Source organism: Maniola jurtina, chromosome 27 (genome assembly GCF_905333055.1).
Source record: "Maniola jurtina chromosome 27, ilManJurt1.1, whole genome shotgun sequence".
NCBI classification, from domain to species: Eukaryota; Metazoa; Arthropoda; class Insecta; order Lepidoptera; family Nymphalidae; genus Maniola; species Maniola jurtina.
In genome coordinates this window covers 6045407-6064169 of record NC_060055.1, presented here as the reverse complement: position 1 = coordinate 6064169, position 18763 = coordinate 6045407, and the positions used below count along the sequence as shown (strand labels likewise).

At 38.2% G+C, this 18763-nt stretch overlaps 1 protein-coding gene across 1 annotated transcript; it reads left to right on the top strand.

Annotated features, from left to right (window-relative positions):
• Positions 1–8128: 8128 nt before the first annotated feature.
• LOC123879197 lies at positions 8129–18410 on the top strand. The gene is made up of 5 exons (XM_045926802.1): positions 8129–8395; positions 14807–14967; positions 16336–16408; positions 17199–17225; positions 18271–18410. The coding sequence occupies exons 1-5, from the start codon at positions 8155–8157 to the stop codon at positions 18408–18410; spliced, it is 642 nt and encodes a 213-aa protein (XP_045782758.1). The 5' UTR covers positions 8129–8154.
• The last annotated feature ends 353 nt before the right edge of the window (positions 18411–18763 follow it).

Sequence of the window (18763 nt, the reverse complement as noted above, 5' to 3'; positions counted from 1 at the left end):
TCCAAAAAAATCGGTTCAGCCGTTTGAAAGTTATCAGCTCTTTTCTAGTTACTGTAACCTTCACTTGTCGGGGGTGTTATAAATTTTTAATTTACACTTGTTAGATATTGAGATTAGTACATTGAACTATTATGTACTAATGGATTAGTATGGATGTGAAAAAAACATGGTTGCTAATGACTCCGAAACGGATGAACGGATTTTAATGTAAATTGGCAAAAAAGGTAAAGTAGGTACCTTTGTAGCTGTGGTCATAAAGTTACGGTGAACTAGTGAAACTAGACTTTCCTTTTTGTGGTCAGTGGTCATATTTAGATCTGAGTTCTGACGACCTCCCCATTTAAAAAAAAAAAAAAAACAAAAAAGCGAGCAAATGAGCAGCTGTCACCTGATGAAATGATTACCGCCGCCTAATTCAAATTCAAATTCAAAATATTTTAATTCAATTACACTTTTACAAGTTCTTTTGAATCGTCAAAAGCATCTACCACTGGTTCGGAATGCCTTTCCTATCGAGAAGAACCAGCAAGAAACTCGGCGGTTGCTCTTTTCAAAGATTTGATATACAATATTATGCCATGTATGAAAGCAATTGAAGTCCCGCGCATTGCTGGAGCGAGCTGCAGGTCTAATCCACGCTTTTGTATCATTTACATAATCTTCGATTGAATAATATGCTTTTCTCAGGAGCATATCTATACTAATAAATAAAATTGGAGTGTCTGTCTGTAATTTCGAAATAATCTATACTAATAAATAAAATTGGAGTGTCTGTCTGTAATTTCGAAATAACTACCGCATATTAAGGTCATATGGTTAATTGAACGATACTATAACTGAATCACACGTTTTTAAAATTTTTGTCTGTCTGTCTGTCTGTCTGTCTGTCTGTCTGTCTGTCTGTCTGTCTGTCTGTCTGTCTGTCTGTTTGAAAAGCCTAATCTTGGGAACGGCTGAACCGATTTTGACGGGATTTTCAGAGACAAGTAGAGAATTGACCAGGAAGTAACATAGGCTACTTTTTTAACCGACTTTCAAAAAGGGAGTTGTGTTTTTCTACCTATGTACACCGAAATCTCCGAGATTTCTGAACCGATTTGCGTCATTTCTTTTTTAATCGATAGAGGAACTTTGCGACATTGTTTCATAAAAAATTTGGAGTCCAACTTCTCAATCCTGATGCTGCAGGGGATCTGACCAATCCACGCGGGCGAAGCTGCGGGCATCAGCTAGTTTTTAATAGATTTTTTGAACCTGTGTAAAGGCAAGTCCAAAATTGACTGAGGAATTTTGTTATAAAAGATTACACCCATTCCCACAAATGACTTTTGGACCTTCTTGAGGCGGAGCGTAGGAGGCGCAAGCCTGTTACAGTTAGGTACGGCTAAGAAACTTTTGCAGCACCAGCGTGTATACTAAAGGATATAGAAATCGAATTCTAAAGTTGTCATAATTAAAAACCCCAATAAAAAGTGAAATTAAGAGGGGTCTCTCCGTCACTCGCTCCATACAAACGTAATTCGTCTCTCATTGGAATACTAACCAATCATACTCAATGGAATTTTGTAGAAACGTTCCGGGAACTAATATCTATGCCTGTGGTGTTCCAGATTTCCGTTAAAATACTCGGTTTCAAGGTTACGCGGTCTTAAAAATTCACACACAAATCTTTGAGCCCCTATAATTTTAAACTACATATTTTTAGAAAAGTCTAAAACACCACAGGCACAGATATTAGTTTCTAGAATATGTCTGCAAAATTTCATGGACTTTGGTTGCTTAATATTCAAATGAAATTGGGACTACGATTGTATGAAGTAAGTGACGGAGAGAGCCCTGTTAATGGTGATTCGTGAGGACTCAGAAATAATCCTTTTACTTTTGTTTTAGCGTGCTAATGAAAAAATTCGTTTTTATTAGCAGCTAAGTATGCAATCATCCTTTAAGTAGGTAGGTAGGTAATTAATATCTTTAATTCTTCTTTTTACCCGACTGTGGCAAAGCCAAAAGGAAGGGTTATGATTTTAGCAGTCTATGTATCTATGTATGTATGTATGTATGTTTGTATCCAGATTCTATGTGTTCCACCGTAGCGCCTAAACACTGTTAGGTCAATTTTTTTCCTATAAAATATAGCCTATGTCACCCAGACCTTTACGACGAATCAATTGCCACCTCATTCATCAAAATCGGCCCAGTATTTTAGGCGCTACGGTGGAACACACAGAATCTGGATACAAACATACATACATACATACATACATACATAGATACATAGGCTGCTAAGATCATAACCCTTCCTTTTGGCTTTGCCGCAGTCGGGTAAAAAAACAAGCTTTCTCTTAGATGTTATTATAATTATTTTAACCTCTAAGTATACCTTTCTTTTTTTAGGGTTTTTGTAAGTTACTAAGTCAACGTCAAAAATATCTACAGTAAGTATATCAAAAAAGAAATGAAAAACCAGTAAAGTGCAAGTCGGTTTTACTCACAAAGGGTTCCGTACCATCATCGTACACAACCATTTTGAAAAAGGGTTATGATGTAGCATTCTATGTATGTATATGTATGTATGTATGTGGGTATGTATGTATGTATGTGGGTATGTATGTATGTATCCAGATTCTGTTTGTTCCACCGTAGCGCCTAAACTACTGGGCCGATTTTGATGAATGAGGTGTCAATCGATTCGTCGTAAAAGTCCGGGTGACATAGGCTACATTTGATACGGAAAAAATTGACCTAACGGTATTACATGAGAAAAAGTGGGGGTCTCCAAGAATTTTTTTTTGCTATTGTATCGAGTGGGATGTCAAATGATAGTAGAAAAAATTCTGAGTTCATAAAAATATATGTACTATAACATTTAATTATACCAAGCGACAAGAGAAACAATTTTACTCTAATATTTCAGCGTTTATTAAGACGATCGCAGTCGGGTTTTAGTTTTCAACTTTATCTTGTTAGTATTTACTAGCTGACGCCCGCGACTTCGTCCGCGTGGATTTAGGTTTTTCAAAATCCCGTGGGAATTCTTTGATTTTCCGGGATAAAAAGTAGCCTATGTGCTAATCCAGGATATTATCTATCTCCATTTTGATTTTCAGCCAAATCCGTCCAGTGGTTTTTGCGTGAAAGAGTAACAAACATACACACAGACACATACAAACTTTCGCCTTTATACCTAATATATTAGTATTATTGTTATAGCGGCAATGGAAATACACACTCTGTGAAAATTTCAACTCTCTATTACGGTTCATGATATATGGCCCGCTGACAGACAGACGGACGGACAGCGCAGCGGAGACTTTGTAATAGGGTTCCATTAGCAGCCTTCAGGTAAGTACGGAACCCTAAAAACTCAAACGGAGTCTTGTGACAATGTGGTTAATACAAAAAGCTGTAACTTGAGAGTTGACACAGAATTCAGAATCAATTTAGAAGTGGTAGAGTAGCGTAAAGTAGCTTGGTGTTAATGCCATGTGGAAGGGATCTTGCATCGCTTACATTAAGACTTTTTTTTTCTCTCTCTCGTCTGGCTTTACACTGTCAATGTCGAGTTTGTAGTTATTTACAGGTTAGGGGAACTACTTGTATAAGTATGGACGTAGTCTGTGCCGGCGCCCGCCGACATACACGCGGCGCCTCTTTAGAGCGCTTCCCAGTCAGTTCCACCACCAATAAACACCAGCAGAATACAAAAACCTGCCATTTCTAACAAAAAAAACATTCCAAATAGGCAGAACATGCGCGCCAGCAAACGCCACCACAGACGAAGTCATTAAGACATTTATGTTCTTTCGAATTACTTACTTTTTTTCTTTATTCACTGACAATGTTGTCCTTTAACTGTAATCTCACCTGGTGGTAAGTGATGATTCAGCCCAAGATATATGTGAGTGTGTAAAATATACCATTTCTATTGCCTTATTTAAAATTCTATGGTCGAGGGGCTCCAAAACATGATATCCAACTTTTTCGAGGAGAAAGTCGAAATTTCTAACTCGCATTAAAATAGGTGTTAATTTCTGTAATACAAGCTTCCTTCCTAAAAAACTTTTATATGAAATATTTGCCACTAAATTGATATGAGAATGTAAATTGTATGAAAGGAAATCTTAAATCTATCGAGAGAAATCTATAAAAATTGCTGAAACAAAAAAAAACCCACGGTAAACTGTAGTGCAGGTTGATGACGACAGGTTGAGATGGCAACCGGGGTGGGGACGCCCCGCACACCCGCACAGCCCCTTTTTTTCGTTCTCGTAAGGTAAATCCTGTATGTGCAATAGCATATTAGCTGCCCCGCTGGCAAGGGACGTGCGGTCGCTTCTTAAAATGTGTTAATATTGTTATAATATATATATGATTTGTGTTTTTTTGATTTTTATGTTTTATGTATGCATTGTAATTGTAGAACCTACGGGGGTGACATAGTCATCTATACTAATAAATAAAATTGGAGTGTCTGTCTGTAATTTCGAAATAACTACCTCATATTAAGCTCATATGGTTATTTGAACGATACCATAACTGAATCACACGTTTTTAAAATTTTTGTCTGTCTGTCTGTCTGTCTGTCTGTCTGTCTGTCTGTTTGAAAAGGCTAATCTTTGGAACGGCTAAACCGATTTTGACGGGACTTTCACAGGCAAGTAGAGGATTGACCAGGGTGTAAAATAGGCTACTTTTTTAACCGACTTTTAAAAAGGGAGTTGTGTTTTTCTACCTATGTACACCGAAATCTCCGAGATTTCTGAACCGATTTGCGTCATTTCTTTTTTAATCGATAGAGGAACTTTGCGACATTGTTTCATAAAAAATTTGGAGTCCAACTCCTCAATCCTGATGCTGCAGGGGATCTGACCAATCCACGCGGGCGAAGCTGCGGGCATCAGCTAGTCTTAGACTAAACCCCCACCAAAAAAAAAAGAAAAAAAAAAGGTAAATCCGTCATGGATACCACCGACCATCGGGGGAGCACAGTGGTTATGTCGGACTCCTACCGACTAGTAACCTCACGAAGTTCCATCCCACCGCTGATGACGGAGCACAAGGGACTGACAACGCCTCGTTACTCCGCCAGCGGATGTCCGCCGCAGCAGACCCACCACTGGGACCCTACGTGCCCCCAAACACTGTTAGGCCGCCTCTACACATAGGCCAGCGAATTCGCCAACGCGCTTGTGAATAATCCACACATTGGAAGGTCGTTCAGTATGGTTTGGTTCGGGCCAATGTGCGGACGGATTCAAAATGGATGTTGAGTCGCTAACAGCTGTAGCTGTATATTTATTTATTCACAGCTTATAATTACTTTGTTAATGTGTACGTCAAGTTAGGTGTTAATTCGCTGCAAGAAGAAAACGTACACTCTTGATCGCTGCTCCGAGCAAACTAATCGTGCGACCAATGTGTGGATGGTGCGCCAAACTTGCGACAAGTGTCCTTTGGTGTTGCCGACACCGCGCGGCAAGCTCGCAAGCGCGCCAGCCAACGTTCAAATACCTACCGCCAATGCGCCAACGCCCGTTCTACATATTGGGCCAGTGGCTGGTCCAGCGCGCTTGCCAACACGTTGGCCTATGTGTAGAGGCGGCATAAGGTAAATCCGTCATGGATACCACCGACCACGGGGGAGCACAGTGGTTATGTCGGACTCTTACCGACTAGTAACCTCACGAAGTTCCATCTCACCGCTGACGACGGAGCACAAGGAACAGACAACGCCTCGTTACTCCGCCAGCGGATGTCCGCCGCAGCAGACCCACCACTGGGACCCTACGTGCCCCCAAACACCGTTCGAGGCATGCCGGAACCATACGCCAACCAACCCGAGGACCACACTGTGAGCGACCTGTTACCTGGCTGGTACCCCACCCGCACAGCCTCTGCGCTAACCCGATGCGGGCGAGCACGGGTGACGTACGGGTGTACGGGGCGACCCCCCCGCCTCATACCCCGATTGCCATCTCAACCTGTCGCGGACTATACGTCGCTACCTATCTCTGTACTCATAACTCAAAATTTAAAAAACCCCCGCCACAAAAACCTCTATAAGAAACTAAAAACTAAGTGTAAATTAAAAATTTATAACACCCCCGACAAGTGAAGGTTACAGTAACTAGAAAAGGGCTGATAACTTTCAAACGGCTGAACCGATTTTCATCGATCATAGCTAAGAAACACTCTCGATCAAGCCACCTTTCAAACAAAAAAAAACTAAATTTAAATCGGTTCATTCGTTTAGGAGCTACGATGCCACAGACAGATACACAGATAGATACACACGTCAAACTTATAACATCCCTCTTTTTGGGTCGGGGGTTAAAAATCGGTTGAACAGATTGGCAGTGAAATCCTAGCAGACAGACACACACTTTCACATTTACATTGTTACTCTATGGATTCATTTTTTCGATTAGTAAGTAATTACAATTAGAAATCGGAGTAACAACCCAAAAACTTAAAAATGCGTTGTAAGTAATTAGTTAATTGCAATTTAATCTAGGCAAAAACGTATTTAGATTTTATTTTTTGTTTTTGATAATTACTACCGGAAAAGCTATAGAGCATAACTTGTATTTTGATTACTCATTTGAATTAGGCACTTATTTTGATTTTATCTAATTCTTTTGCCACTTCAGCATCCCAACCCAAAACTATGTCGGTTACTCTGGTTCTCTTACGGATCTCCTCATTTCTGATTTATGGCCGATTCACACCAATTGCGTATGCAGCACGTACACGTGACACGTGCGTAGTGACGCGAGCGAACCCTCAGACGTAGCTGCACGCATTACGTCTACGTGAACGTTCACGCCACGCAAGCGATATGTCATGTTTCATACTGTTCCATACATTACAACGGAATGGTACGCGCTACGTCTACGCTTACGCAGCTTGTGTGAACGAGCTCTTAATCGCGTAGAGAAATTCCAAGTATAACTATCCATCGCCCGCTGAGTGACTCTGATCTTTCGACGGAAATCAAAATTCGAATCTCTAAAATTGGTCACCCATCCAGAATTGGATCCAGCGAAAGCAACTGATACGCACTGTCGTAATTTAGGATGCACGTCCCCCAAATCTAACCTATCATCCTATCAGAATGAGAAGGGTTAGACCATAGTCTACCACGCTGGCCAAGAGCGGCTTGGCACACACCTTTGAGAACATTATGGATAGCTAGGCATGCAGGTTTCCTCAATGTTTCATTGTTTTCCTTCGCCGTTAACAAGCGATATTTAATTGCTTGACAAAAATACCAAAACAAAAATAAAACCGATTCAAAAACCACTAAACACTAACTAAAAAGTACAAAATAATTTTTGTTTCTACACATGTAATGCATCTATGAAGTCGAACGAGCGTAATAAAAGAAACTAGAAATCCAAGTGTGAAGCTCGCCCGACTTCATACATAGGTACATTATATTACACGTGAAGAAACAAAAAATTTATACTTTTTAGTGTTTGTGATTTTTGAAGTCAGTTTTAATTTTCTTTTTTTTTTATTTCACAAATTTTAGGGGCCCCACTGTACTATAATATGCTATGCCCAGTTTTAAAAACCCTAAGCTACTACTTACTAAGCTAAGACTGATCGCGAGCAATTTGCTCTTATCCATTGAGGAGTTCTGTTCTCCATCTCCGAAGATATTCATCGGATCTTCTCCAAATTTATAAGGGACCATCTGCAAAGTATAGGGTATACTTTCAAACAAAAAAATCCAAATCGGTCCAGGCGTCCTTGAGTAATCGGGGAACATATATTAAAAAAAAAAACCGACGAATTAAGAACCTCCTCCTTTCTTTTAAGTCGGTTAAACGCACATAACTCCGAAACATTAAAGGTAATTAGAGCCTAGGATTAATTCCGGACCTCTCGAATAAAACGCCCACGTCTTCTTGACATGATAATAATGACGAATATATTAGCTACATTATCTAGCTTAAATGTTTGTATAACGAATTATCGATCAAACGATTGCTTTAACCAAACAAATCCACATTAAACCGGTAGTTTATTTAACCAAAATTTCTTTTAAAAAGACAATCGAAATTGCATTAGCCATACTTTACTTTCTTCGTGTAATAACTTAGTTGCAACAGTTGTAATTCATAATTCGAATGTCGCGGACATAGCAAGATGGCGCGGATAATTTTGACATTTGTTTTTTTAATTTTCGCTCTAAATAACGCAAAGGCGGATAACCAAAGAGGTTTTATAACAGCGTTAGAAGAAAAATTGGAAAATAAATTAGTTTTTTATGGTAATATTTTTGCGAAATGGTTGGAAAATGTTTACGATACGCATTTGGGAAGAAGTGAATTGGGAAAAATGCTTAAGTATAATGCAATTAAGCCGAAATTCAGCAGGATTGGTGATGGTAAGTTATTTTTTTAGAACTTTAGGTAAACGGGGCTTGTGGAAATTTTTCGTGTAAAAAAAACTGGCTATACCTAATATGTAGTCTCTAATCCCCATGACTACATCCGCTACGGCGTAGCCTAGAGTTTCCTTACTCTAGTTTGCCTTTGCTTAAAGAGCAATTAAACCTTCTCGGGAAACGCGTAAGCGACGCGATTAGCCCGGCACCTTAGACCTTTTGGAGTTAGGTTTTCTCTCGTAGATATAATGATTTCATTGTCAATTCGCGATAAGCTTAAAGCTGTCTACATTCAGTATAGCTGGCAAGAAATATTGTACATCGAATCAACCTTTAGAAAGAGCTTTCGGCTTCGTAGAGCGTTGTCTCTGTCACTCATTCCTATTTGACGTTTTGTCGGTCTCAACGATAGAGACAATTGATGTTCTACGAAACTTTCTTTTCTAAAGGTCGATGCATGCTGCTGGCTACTGACTTACTTCTTTACCTTTTAAGTAAACAGGGAAACTAAAATATATCTAACTAGCTGATGCCCGCAGCTTCGCCTGCGTGGATTTAGGGTCTGAAATCCCGTGGGAACTTTCCCGTGGGATTTAAAAAAAATTATGCAAATCGGTTCAGAAATGTCGGAGATTTCGGTGTACATAGGTAGAAAAACACAACTCCCTTTTTGAAAGTCGGTTAAAAAAGTAGCCTATGTTACTCCCTGGCCAATTCTCTACTTGTCTGTGAAAATCCCGTCAAAATCAGTTCAGCCGTTCCGAAGATTAGCCTTTTCAAACAGACAGACAGACAGACAGACAGACAGACAAAAATTTTAAAAACGTGTGATTCAGTTATGGTATCGTTCAAATAACCATATGAGCTTAATATGAGGTAGTTATTTCGAAATTACAGACAGACACTCCAATTTTATTTATAAGTAAGTATAGATATAGAGTGATAGATATTGTGAGAATATCAAATAGTTAAAGTGCAAAAGTCAGTCTATTTATAATAATAAACAGAAGATTTATATACAATAATTACGTGCAAATGTTATCGTAATAAAAAGTGACCGATAAATACGTGGAAAAGTGCATCTTCGTTCTATCTACGCGAGACGACTGTACCAACATGGCGCCAATGTTCCATTGTAGCATCAATTAAATTAATCAATTTTAAGGCAAACTTCTACAATAAATCAACAAATAGACCAAGAGAAAATCCTACGAAGTAATTTTTTGTGCCAAGTTTGATAATAATAAATGGAAATATGTACTATTAATTAGAAAATAAATATTTCGAAATAGACGATTATATCAAAAAACACGTAAACAGTGCGTAACATAAGTGTTCCCAAATTGGTACGGCAGTCAAGAATGGATTAACAGGAAGAATCAGCAGTTGAATCATAATTATTATAAACAAAAAGTGACAAATTTTAGTTATCATTAAAATCGATTCAAGATTTTGGAAGACGCCAGGCGCCATCTATCAACACGTAGTGGATCCAATATTTACGAGTCTTTACTACTCACCGCTAGATGGAAACATTCCTTTATTGACGCGCTGTTTATTATCAGTTTAACAAACGCCACCTACCAAGCAGTAAGTAAATCTTACAACCTTGGCTTGAATTACCGTTGCGTTAGATGGAAATAGAAGTACTTTATTGGACATTTTTAAACTGTAAATTGTGAAAATTGAATGTAAATAAATAATACAAAATGGAAGAGATGATGAGAATGCTTAAAGAGATCCAAATAGATATGCAAGATCAAAAACAAGAAATGAATAAAATACAAGACAATTTACAAAAAATTAACGAAAATATAAACCAAAAATTTGAAAATATTGAATCTAAAACCAAAGCATTAGAAGAAAAACTAGAAAAACAGCAGGCACGCATAGATATATTAGAACAACAAACGAAAAAAAGGAATTTATTACTTTTTGGGCTTGAGGAAAAAGAAAGATATTATAGTGAGCTGGAAGATACTGTAATTAATATAATAAATAAAAAGATGAAAATATCATGTGAAAAAAGGGACATAGAGTTGGTGAGAAGATTGGGGAAAAAGAATGGAAATGTTAGACCTGTTGTCTTGACTTTAACTACTATGGGCTTAAAAATTCAAATCTTGAGGAATAAATCTTTATTAAAGGATACGCCTATATACATAAAAGAAGATTTTTCACTTAAGGTTCTGCAAAAAAGGAAGGAACTACAAGAAGAATTCATAGCTAGAAGAGAACAAGGGGAAAAAGTTATTCTGAAATATGATAAAATTGTATCTTTAAGCAGTAAACCCCCCAGAAAATACGAATCGAAAACCAGCCAAAGAAGTCCAAGAACAAGATATAATAAAAGAAAACCAAACACGTCTCCCGAGACTCTACCACCAGATCAGCCCAGCTCTTCTAACATTCATAAAAAGAATAGGACAACTATAGAGTCTTACATGACATCCAATAACACTCTATCAAGCCCTACAATATCAACACCACGAACTTAGCAACGAAAGGCCTCTCTCCTACCAGAATACGAAAAACCTATATTAAATAATAATATCTCTCCCAAGCCGGTTGGTCCCCGAGGGAGTAGTAGACCGTCACCCTCCACCCTTACCGTCATCCAACGCTTATATATTAATACACTCAATGTAAGATCTCTTGTGGGAATAGGACGTCAAGAAGAATTAGAGCACGCTCTACGAAATATTAAGTGGGATATACTAGGTATTTCAGAAGTTAAAAAAGAAGGAACTCACATAGTAGAGCATGACGAGTATATTCTACTCTACACAGGAAAGAAAAGTGGGAGAAATGGAGTAGGATTTATGGTTAAACAAAAATTAAAAAATTATATAACCAATTTTAACACCATTTCAGATAGAGTCGCTAGATTAGACATATGTATAGAACGTACCTCAATTACCATCATACAAGTTTACTCGCCCACGGAAAAGTCATCTGGAGAGGAACTAGAATGTTTTTACAATGACATAACATTAGCTCTGGAAAATACTCTTTCAAAAACATTTATAATAGGTGACTTCAATGCGAAGATTGGTCAGGCAACTCCCGAAGATATCACTGTAATGGGCCCCTGGGGATATGGAGTCCGAAATAAAAGAGGATCTAGGCTTATTGACTTCTGCTTTGAAAATCAACTCTACATCATGAATACTCACTTTAATAAAAAATCTAAACAAAAGTGGACGTGGCGATCGCCAGACGGACAAACTTTAAATGAAATTGATTTCTTTATTGTTAGAAAAAGCGACGTTCCCTCAATACAAAATATAGAAGTCATTGGCACCTCACATCCAACTGACCATAGAATGATTAGAGCAACATTTTCCGTTTATGTAAAAATACAAAAATCAAGAAAAGCGTTTCGAAAAAAGCAATCCGGATACCTACCCATTGAATGCGAGCATCTGAAAAATACTTTTATAGAGCTATCAAAGGCAAATGAAATCTCAAATGATATTCAAAAAACTTATACAAATCTGATATGCACAATCCAAGAAAGTGTCAATGAACTACCAAAAGTAAAGAATGAAAATAGGACCGAACATATGCTAACAGAGGATATAAGAAAATTGATATCAGAAAGAACAAAGCTCAGAGAAAAATCACTTAAAACAGCTTCGGAAAAGAAACAACTAAAACATTTATATAAGAAAATAAAGAAGCGTTTAAAACAAAATAAACAAAACTATAGAATAAAAATATTGCAAGAAGAGTTAGAGAAACGTAGATCTATCAAACGGGGAAATAAACGTTTACAAAACACTAAAGAATGGATACCAATACTTAAAACTAAAAAAGGCACATCAACTACGAATAGAAACTCAATTTTAACAACAGCTACTGAATTTTATCAAAACTTATATAAACTACCAGAGTCATATAAAATAGACTCTACATTTAGAGAGCCTAACTTGGTAGAGATTCCTACTTTTTTAGAAAGCGAAATCCGACAGGTTATCAGTTCCCTGAAGTCAATGAAAAGCCCTGGAGAAGACGGAGTAACAAACGACACTATTAAAACTATGATAGAGCCTATTACTCCAACCTTAACCAAACTCTTTAACAACATCATGCTTCAAGAAAAAATACCGGAACAGTGGGAAACTTCCATTATAAGACTACTCTATAAAAAGGGAAACCCCCAAGATATTAATAACTATAGACCAATCAGTCTTCTGCAGGCAACCTACAAGATATTTACTAAAGTCATACTCGGCAGACTAAAAAGAGAGCTCGACTTCCAACAACCACGAGAACAGGCAGGCTTCCGGAGCAATTACTCTACCTTAGATCATATTTTCACTTTAAAACAAGTTATAGAGAAATATGTAGAGTATAGAAAAACTTTGTATGTAGCGTTTGTGGACTACACTAAGGCGTTTGATTCAATTTTTTACGAGGCTCTATGGGCTGCCCTGAGAGATCAGAACATACCTACAAAATACATAAACGTCCTTAAAGAAATTTACTCAAAAAGTAAAGGTCTTATAAAACTCGAGAAAAAAGGTAGAGTTTTCAATGTAGAGCGCGGAGTAAAACAAGGAGACCCGATCTCTCCAAATCTTTTCACAGCTCTCTTAGAACATATCTTTAGAAAATTGGATTGGAATGGCCTAGGGATAAATATAAACGGAGAAAATTTAAACCATCTTCGCTTCGCAGATGACATAGTTATTGTTGCAGAAAATTATGAACAACTTTTATATATGTTGAAAACTCTAGATTTCCATAGCAGAGAGTGTGGCTTAGAAATGAACCCCGAAAAAACTTGCGTAATGACAAACGGAGATAAGCATTTAGTGCAAATACAAGAAAAAAATATAACATATGTTGAGAAATATGTGTACTTAGGCCAAACCATATCCTTTACGGGGCACTATGCTGAAGAAGTGGAAAGGAGAATCAAGAAAGCATGGGTCGCATACTGGTCCTTAAAACACATTTTCAAGTCACACTTAGACATGAAACTGAAGAAGGTAGCTCTAGACTCTGTTGTAACTCCAACACTTCTATACGGTTGCCAAACATGGCCAATTACTATGGACATAATACATAAAATACAGGTTACTCAGAGAGCTATGGAAAGAAGTATGCTAGGCCTAAAACTAAAAGACAAAATTAGGAACAAGTTAATAAGAAAGAAAACAAAAATTATTGACGCGGCAAAACTAGCATGTCTCCTTAAATGGCGCTGGGCCGGACACATAGCAAGAGCAACCGATGGACGTTGGACGGAAAAAATTCTGCATTGGTACCCACGTGACGCGCGCCGACCCAGAGGCCGGCCGCGGCGTCGCTGGCACGATGACATTGCAGAGTTGGCGGGAAACACCTGGACCAGGCTGGCGAGAGATAGACACGTATGGAAAGGGATGGAGGAGGCCTATGCCCAAAAATGGGCTTTCCAATGACATAATACAATGTAATAACTAACAGTGACACTATAAATTTATGACATTATTTTACATGATTAATTAACTAACTAAATTAGGTAGACACTACAATTTAAATGGCTGACTAATAATAATGATAATCAGTAACTTTTATATAGCTTTACTATTTTATTTTAATTTTTTGACCTAATTTTTCGACATGTACCTACACAATATTTTAAATGTATCCATCCATCCATCCATCAGCCTGTATGCGTCCACTGCTGGACATAGGCCTTTCCAAGAGCGCGCCACCAAACACGGTCCTCCGCCTTCCTCATCCACCCGCTCCCCGCCACCTTCTTCAGGTCATCGGTCCAGCGGGCAGGAGGTCGTCCCACACTGCGCTTACCGGTACGCGGTCTCCACTCCAGAACACGTCTGCCCCATCGGCCGTCGGTTCTGCGACAGACATGACCTGCCCATTGCCACTTCAGCTTGCTAATCCTTTGAGCTATGTCGGTCGCTTTTGTTCTTCTGCGAATTTCCTCGTTCCGGATTTTATCCCTGAGTGTGATACCCAACATAGCTCGCTCCATAGCGCGCTGAGCGACCTTTAGTTTGTGGACGAGGCCAACTGTCAGTGTCCACGTTTCTGCTCCATACGTCATCACAGGTAGGACGCACTGGACGCATTTTAAATGTATGACGATGTGATTATTTCATATTTATTTTTTTAACTTTTGGAATTGTGAATCTTAATATGCCTCTAATTGTCATAATAAAATCTAATAATTGTAATTCGTGTGATTGTGTATAAAGTGATAATTGTAATACATTGGAATAAAGGCTTTATTATTATTATTATTATTATTATAGATATAGATATGTATCGCACAAAATGGCCGTAATAAGAAGGGGTTCAAAACCCCCCCCCCCCCCCCCCCCCCCCAAATACTAGGCACGATACTAAATAATAATTTTTAAAATGTATTAGATACTCGTTCTTTAAATTCAGAGTCGCGTGGCATGAAGAAATTGTCAATGATGTTATTACCTATAATATTTCACGTCGGCGCCACGTCAACATGGCTGGTACTGACAGCATTGATGGCGGCAAAATCTGTCGCCATTGGAATCATGCTGCTCGTTTTCAAAATCGCCGTCAGTTCTGCTAAGGTAAGTTAAAAAAAAAAAATTCTTATCATCAACGTCAACCTATGGATGTTAAGATTATGATACGCCTCGTGTTCAGATTAGTCTTTTTGTTTTGTGCGTATTTAACTACAGTGGACCCCCGGTAATCCGGCCCCTGTCTAATCCGGCATCCCCTGGGTGAAAGTTTGTATGTGTGTGTGTGTGTGTGTGTGTGTGTGTGTGTGTGTGTGTGTGTGTGTATGTATGTTTGTTACTCCTTCACGCAAAAACTACTGGACGGATTTGGCTGAAATTTGGTATGGAGATAGATAATATCCAGGATTAGCACATAGGCTACTTTTTATCTCGGAAAATCAAAGAGTTCCCACGGGATTTCAAAGAATTTAAATCCACGCGGACGAAGTCGCGGGCATCATCTAGTAACATATAGAACCTTATCATTATATCTGTAATTTTTCGTATCACAAGGTGGTTAGTTACTCTTTTGTAAAAAAATCCGGACTATAGGGGCGCAGGCAGTACTCTATAATCCGACAAATTCGATAGTTCGACAATGTCCTGCAAAACGATTGTCGGATTACCGCGGGTCCACTATATTTGGTTTTTTTACCTGACTACGTAAAAGGAAGGGTTATGATTTTAGCAGTCAATGTGTGTAGGTTTGTATTTATGTGTGTTCCACCGTAGCGCCTAAACTACTGAGCCGATTTTGATGGTTGAGGTGCCAATCGGTTCGTTATTATGGTCCGGGTGACATAGACACACATTTTAAAAGAAAAAAATAGATCTGACGGATGTTACATCCAAAAAAGTGGATGGGGTCTCCCAAAATTTTTTTTGCTATTGTATCGAATGTGATATCAAATGAAAGAGGAAATAATTCCGATTTCATAAATATATTAATATATATAGTACAATGTTAAAATACACCGAGCGACAGAAAAACAATTTTATATTATTTATTATTATTTATTTGTACCAGAAACTTACGTCTGTCCACAAAAACGTGGACAGGGAAGCACTTATCTATAAGAGATCTCTACCAGTGAGCCAATGACCCTTGGAACTATATACTATATCTAACGCTATCTATCGGCAGTTCGCGGGTAGTAGTCGGGTTTTAGTGCTGTTTAACTTTATTTTCTACTAGCTGATACCCGCGACTTTGTTCGCGTGGATGTAGGTTTTTTAAAATTCCCGTGGGAACTCTTTTATTTTCCGGGATAAAAAGTAACCTGTGTGCTAATCCAGGGTATAATCTATCTCCATTCTAAATTTCAGCCCAATCCGTCCAGTAGTTTTTGCGTGAAGGAGTAACAAACATACACACACACACACACACACACATACAAACTTTCTCCTTTATAATATTAGTGTGATACTTCACAGGTGGCATCTTTCTTCACAGCGTGGAAGCATAATCACCCTCACCACGACTCCTGGACTCCACATTACGAACATGGTAAGTAGGCATAGAAAAATGCAATTACTTATAACAAGTGTAAATTAAAAATTTATAACACCCCCGATAAGTGAAGGTTACAGTAACTAGAAAAGAGCTGATAACTTTCAAACGGCTGAACCGATTTTGCTTGGATTATTAGCTAAGAACACTCTCGATCAAGCAACTAAATTAACTAGGAGCTACGATGCCACAGACAGATACACAGATTCACAGATACACACGTCAAACTTATAACACCCCTCTTTCTGAGTCGGGGTTAGCAAAATCTTATTTCAATACCTACCACTTAAATATTAGATGACTAGCTGATGCCCGCAACTTCATTCGCGTGGATATAGGTTTTTTTTAAAATCCCGTAGAAACTCTTTAATTTTCGGGATAAACAGTAGCCCCATCTGTCTCCATCTAAATTTCAGCCCAATCGGCCCAGTAGTTTTTGAGTTGAACAGTAACAAACGTACTCACATACACACTTTATAATATTAGTGTGAAGTGTGTGATGCCCGCGAACTTGATTAGAAACCGAATACAAATTTTACAACCCGTGAATTTAATTCATAATACCGGATGATGCCGGCAATTTCATCTACGTGTTTTAGATTTTTTAACCCCGTGAGAACTCATTTTCCGGGATAAAAAGTAACTTACATCCGTGTCCGGGATGCAAGCTATCTCTGTCCCGAACGTTAAAATCGGTTAACAAGATGAGTCGTGAAAAGGCAACAGACAAACGGACAGACACACTTTCGCAATTATCACTATTGTTTTAATCCGTTTTTGCTTGCAGGTCACTACCGCAGCATAGACGATTCCGGTAAGTTCCATCCATACTAATGTTATCAATGCGAAAGTTTGTCTGTCTGTTACCTTTTCACCGCGTGGCTAACAGATTTTGACGTTTGACTCAAAATAGAGAAGAATTCCTCGTTTTTATCCCGGAAAATCAAAGAATTTCCGCGGCATTTTCACCCGACTTTCGAAAAAAAATACCTACCTGATTCAGGTCATATTAATTCGTCGCGTACCCATTTTCCGAGTTTCTAAAAGAAAATACCTACCTGATTCAGTGCATATTAATTCTTTGGTCGCGTACCTGTTTCCGGATCGTTTTCCGTGATTTTTAGCTGTCTATGTATGTATGATGTATGTTTGTAACTAAATTATGTGTGTTCCACCGTAGCGCCTAAACTACTGTGCCGATTTTGATGAATGAGGTGTCAATTGATACGTCGTAAAAGTCCGTTTGACAAAGGCTATATTTTATACGAAAAAAACCATAGACTTACGAAAAAAAAACTGACCTAACGGATGTTACATGAAAAAAAGTGGGGGTCTCCAAAAATTTTTTTTTGCTATTGTATCGAGTGGGGTGTCTAATGAAAGAGGAGAAAATTCTGAGTTCATGAATATAAAATTAAAATATACCAAGCGACAGAAAAACTCTACTCTACCTACTAATGTTTCAAAGTTTATTAAGACGATCGTAGTCGAGTTTTAGTTTTTAACTTTACCTTGTTCCTTATTTATTTTTAACCCCCGACCCAAAAAGCGGGGTGTTATAAGTCTGACGTGTGTATCTGTGTACCTATCTGCTGTGGCATCGTAGCTCCTAAACTAATGAACCGATTTTAATTCAGTTTTTTTTTTGTTTGGAAGGTGGCTTGATCGAGAGTGTTCTTAGCTATGATGATTAAAATGATGTTTCGGAAAACTCAGTTATTTTGGATCGTAGGCGCGGAATAGTTATAATCCAAGATAATCGGTTCAGCCGTTTGAAAGTTATCAGCTCTTTTCTAGTTACTGTAACCTTCACTTGTCGGGGTGTTATAATTTTTTAATTTACACTTGTGTGATTTCAGGATCTCACAGCGATTCACATTATGTTTCATACAACCCTGATCCAGTGTGGAACACAGAGTACAAGACTTTACCTAGTAGCCTGGACTCCGACCATTATGAAGAGGCTCATTTGGAAGAGAAAATTGATAAGAAAGCATAGTTATATCATCAACAACCCCTAAACGGCAATCTGTACCTAACCTGTCGATAAGTTAAAGTCAAAGTCAAAGTCAAAATCATTTATTCAAAGTAGGTACAATTGTACTCCTTTTGATGGTCGAAATTGTTAAACTTGTACGATATAGTGGTGATAATTAATTACGTCACTTAAAACTAAAGCTACGAGCTTATTAAGCAAGTAGCAACTTAATTCATCAAAAACTAGAGGATGCCCGCGACTTCGTCCGCGTGGATTTAGGTTTTTAAAAATCCCGTGGGAACCCTTTGATTTTCCGGGATAAAATGCCTATGTCAATAAAGGGACGCAAGCTACCTCGGTACCTTTCATCAAAT